This window comes from Carassius auratus, unplaced genomic scaffold (assembly GCF_003368295.1).
Source record: "Carassius auratus strain Wakin unplaced genomic scaffold, ASM336829v1 scaf_tig00214261, whole genome shotgun sequence".
NCBI classification, from domain to species: domain Eukaryota; kingdom Metazoa; phylum Chordata; class Actinopteri; order Cypriniformes; family Cyprinidae; genus Carassius; species Carassius auratus.
Genome location: NW_020527584.1, coordinates 8,652 through 12,228, shown reverse-complemented (window position 1 = coordinate 12,228; position 3,577 = coordinate 8,652). Strand labels below are relative to the sequence as shown.

General features: G+C 57.1%; 1 protein-coding gene across 1 annotated transcript; it reads left to right on the top strand.

The window, feature by feature from the left end:
* Positions 1–360: 360 nt before the first annotated feature.
* LOC113091711 (fibroin heavy chain-like) lies at positions 361–3,577 on the top strand (the record flags this gene model as incomplete). Its single annotated transcript, XM_026257281.1, has 3 exons — positions 361–614; positions 1,617–1,850; positions 3,105–3,577. Coding segments are annotated over exons 1-3 (801 nt in total), but the record flags the coding sequence as incomplete, so codon positions are not given.

The window sequence follows — 3,577 nt, the reverse complement described above, 5'->3', positions numbered from 1 at the left end:
CACACATCAGGATTCTGATCGTAAATATTAAACGTGTTAAATATTTACGATTCGCGATCGGGGCGTCTCCGATGTTCTTCCGATCAGATTCGGACACTCTTAACACACCTCACGGCAAGAGAAAATCAGATAACATAATCTGTAGAACAGTCAAGATAATCGGGACATAGCTATGATTGTCGGAAGGGGAGAAATCGGCCCAAAATCAGACCGATTATCTTCTGGCGTGTACCCAGCGTAAATTTATGACATGGCTAGAACGTAGCATTCAGCAGGTCCAACCCCAATCATACACACCTGAACAAGCTAATCAAGGCATTTCAGATTACTAGAAAGCTACAGGCAGGTGAGTTTGATCAGGGTTGGAATTAACCTGTTTTCCTTCAATCTTTAAAATCCCATTTTACAGAAGTTGGTATTGCAGCAACAAGTAATCGTTTTAGTTTTGTGTTCTTTGCTGTCTGCTTGTCCTGACGCACCGATTCACTGCATTTTCCAGCAGAGATCACAGGCTGGGAGGATGACAGCTCGAATGTATTTCTCGTTGATTGCTGTTTTTTTCTGTCTGTTTGGATACTTCAGCATAGCTCGCGCTATTCAAAGACGAACCACAGGTGAAAAGATCTGTTAATTTCATTACAGAACCTGAAGAAATGCAGAAATGAGTGACTTTCAGTCTTTGAAAATAGTTAACATCGCTTATGAATGCGTAGTAGGTTTTAAACCGCTTTTGATATGAAGCAGACAAATGCATAAACTTTGTATTTCGGTTTGAGACCCATTGCAAAACCACAGATTTACAAATGGTGAAACCGCACTCCCCTTATAATCCTCTTGAATTCTCTAGTGGATGGTTTCTGTCCGGAGAGGCTGATGGTCGAACCATCCCATCGAGGCTGTTCCTCTGATGAAGACTGCCCTGGAGGGCACAAATGCTGTCGATTTGAATTTGGGCCTGTTTGCGTGCTGCCTGTTTTCAGTGAGTTTCAGTTAATAATCGATGCTAAGGTTAAACTCTCACACACACACACACATACTAGTAACACTCTGGATTCAATGTAAGTCCTAAGCAGAGAGTTTGCCTTTAGTTGTTCTCTAAAGTCGGATTGAAATCATCCCTTGGGATGGCTTTAAGGACCGGATGGATTTACAAAATAAAAAGGAATAATGCTTCAAACAGTGGTTCTCAATTCCAGTCCCGGGGACCCCTTGCTCGTCCCTTGCTAAAGCCATCCCTTTGCATGTCCCCCTTATTTAACACCCCAGATTGTGATCATCAGCTTGTCAGGAGAGAGATCCAGGAACTGGACCAACAAGCTGATGATTTCAATCCGGTGTGTTAAGTAAGGGTGTTCCATGACTGGAATTGAGAACCACTGACTTGGAATGGAATTCTTTCTTTAGATAAAACTTGCCATTCACCAACCCTGATCAAAGCCGCCTACCTCAGATTTTTCTAATGATCCCAAAGACATTGACTGGCACTGATTAACATGCTCGGGTGTGTTTGACTAGGGTTGGAGCTAAACTCTGCAGGAATGTGGATCTCGAAGTCCAGATTTAAGGATCTCTGGTCTATATGCACAAACTAAAGCTGACTATCTGTGTTCATGCAGTGAAGCCAGGTCAATGTCCCATACCGGAGATGATCCCACTCTGTGCTGATAGCTGTTTCAATGATGGCCAGTGTCCTGCCACACAGAAATGTTGCCCAACCACCGGTGGCTTTGCATGCAGTGAACCGCGTGGCCAGGGAAGAGGTCAGGCAACTTGCCATGGAAACGGTTCTGGCCAGGGAAGCGGCTATGGCCAGGGCGCGGGTCAGGGAAGCGGCTATGGCCAGGGCGCGGGTCAGGGAAGCGGCTATGGCCAGGGCGCGGGACAGGGCGCGGGACAGGGAAGCGGCTATGGCCAGGGTGCGGGACAGGGCGCAGGACAGGGAAGCGGCTATGGCCAGGGCGCAGGTCAGGGAAGCGGCTTTGGCCAGGGTGCAGGACAGGGTGCTGGCCAGGGAAGCGGCTATGGCCTGGGAAGCGGCTATGGCCAGGGTGCAGGAGCTGGACAGGGAAGTGGCGCAGGAGTTGGACAGGGAAGCGGCTATGGCCAGGGCGCTGGAGCAGGACAGGGAAGCGGCTATGGCCAGGGCGCTGGAGCAGGACAGGGAAGCGGCTATGGCCAGGGCGCTGGAGCTGGACAGGGAAGCGGCTATGGCCAGGGCGCAGGAGCTGGACAGGGAAGCGGCTATGGCCAGGGCGCAGGAGCTGGACAGGGAAGCGGCTATGGCCAGGGCGCAGGAGCTGGACAGGGAAGCGGCTATGGCCAGGGCGCTGGAGCAGGACAGGGAAGCGGCTATGGCCAGGGCGCAGGAGCTGGACAGGGAAGCGGCTATGGCCAGGGCGCAGGAGCTGGACAGGGAAGCGGCTATGGCCAGGGCGCAGGAGCTGGACAGGGAAGCGGCTATGGCCAGGGCGCAGGAGCTGGACAGGGAAGCGGCTATGGCCAGGGCGCTGGAGCAGGACAGGGAAGCGGCGCTGGAGCAGGACAGGGAAGCGGCGCTGGAGCAGGACAGGGAAGCGGCGCTGGAGCAGGACAGGGAAGCGGCGCTGGAGCAGGACAGGGAAGCGGCGCTGGAGCAGGACAGGGAAGCGGCGCTGGAGCAGGACAGGGAAGCGGCGCTGGAGCAGGACAGGGAAGCGGCTATGGCCAGGGCGCTGGAGCAGGACAGGGAAGCGGCTATGGCCAGGGCGCTGGAGCAGGACAGGGAAGCGGTGCTGGAGCAGGACAGGGAAGCGGTGCTGGAGCAGGACAGGGAAGCGGCGCTGGAGCAGGACAGGGAAGCGGCGCTGGAGCAGGACAGGGAAGCGGCTATGGCCAGGGCGCTGGAGCAGGACAGGGAAGCGGCGCTGGAGCAGGACAGGGAAGCGGCGCTGGAGCAGGACAGGGAAGCGGCGCTGGAGCAGGACAGGGAAGCGGCGCTGGAGCAGGACAGGGAAGCGGCGCTGGAGCAGGACAGGGAAGCGGCGCTGGAGCAGGACAGGGAAGCGGCTATGGCCAGGGCGCTGGAGCAGGACAGGGAAGCGGCTATGGCCAGGGCGCAGGAGCAGGACAGGGAAGCGGCTATGGCCAGGGCGCAGGAGCAGGACAGGGAAGCGGCGCTGGAGCAGGAGCAGGACAGGGAAGCGGCGCTGGAGCAGGACAGGGAAGCGGCGCTGGCCAGGGCGCTGGAGCAGGAGCCGGACAGGGAAGCGGCGCTGGAGCAGGAGCCGGACAGGGAAGCGGCGCTGGCCAGGGCGCTGGAGCCGGACAGGGAAGCGGCGCTGGAGCAGGAGCAGGACAGGGAAGCGGCGCTGGCCAGGGCGCTGGAGCAGGACAGGGAAGCGGCTATGGCCAGGGCGCTGGAGCAGGAGCAGGACAGGGAAGCGGTGCAGGAGCAGGACAGGGAAGCGGCGCTGGCCAGGGCGCTGGAGCAGGACAGGGAAGCGGCTATGGCCAGGGCGCTGGAGCAGGAGCAGGACAGGGAAGCGGCGCTGGAGCAGGAGCAGGACAGGGAAGCGGCGCTGGAGCAGGAGCAGGACAG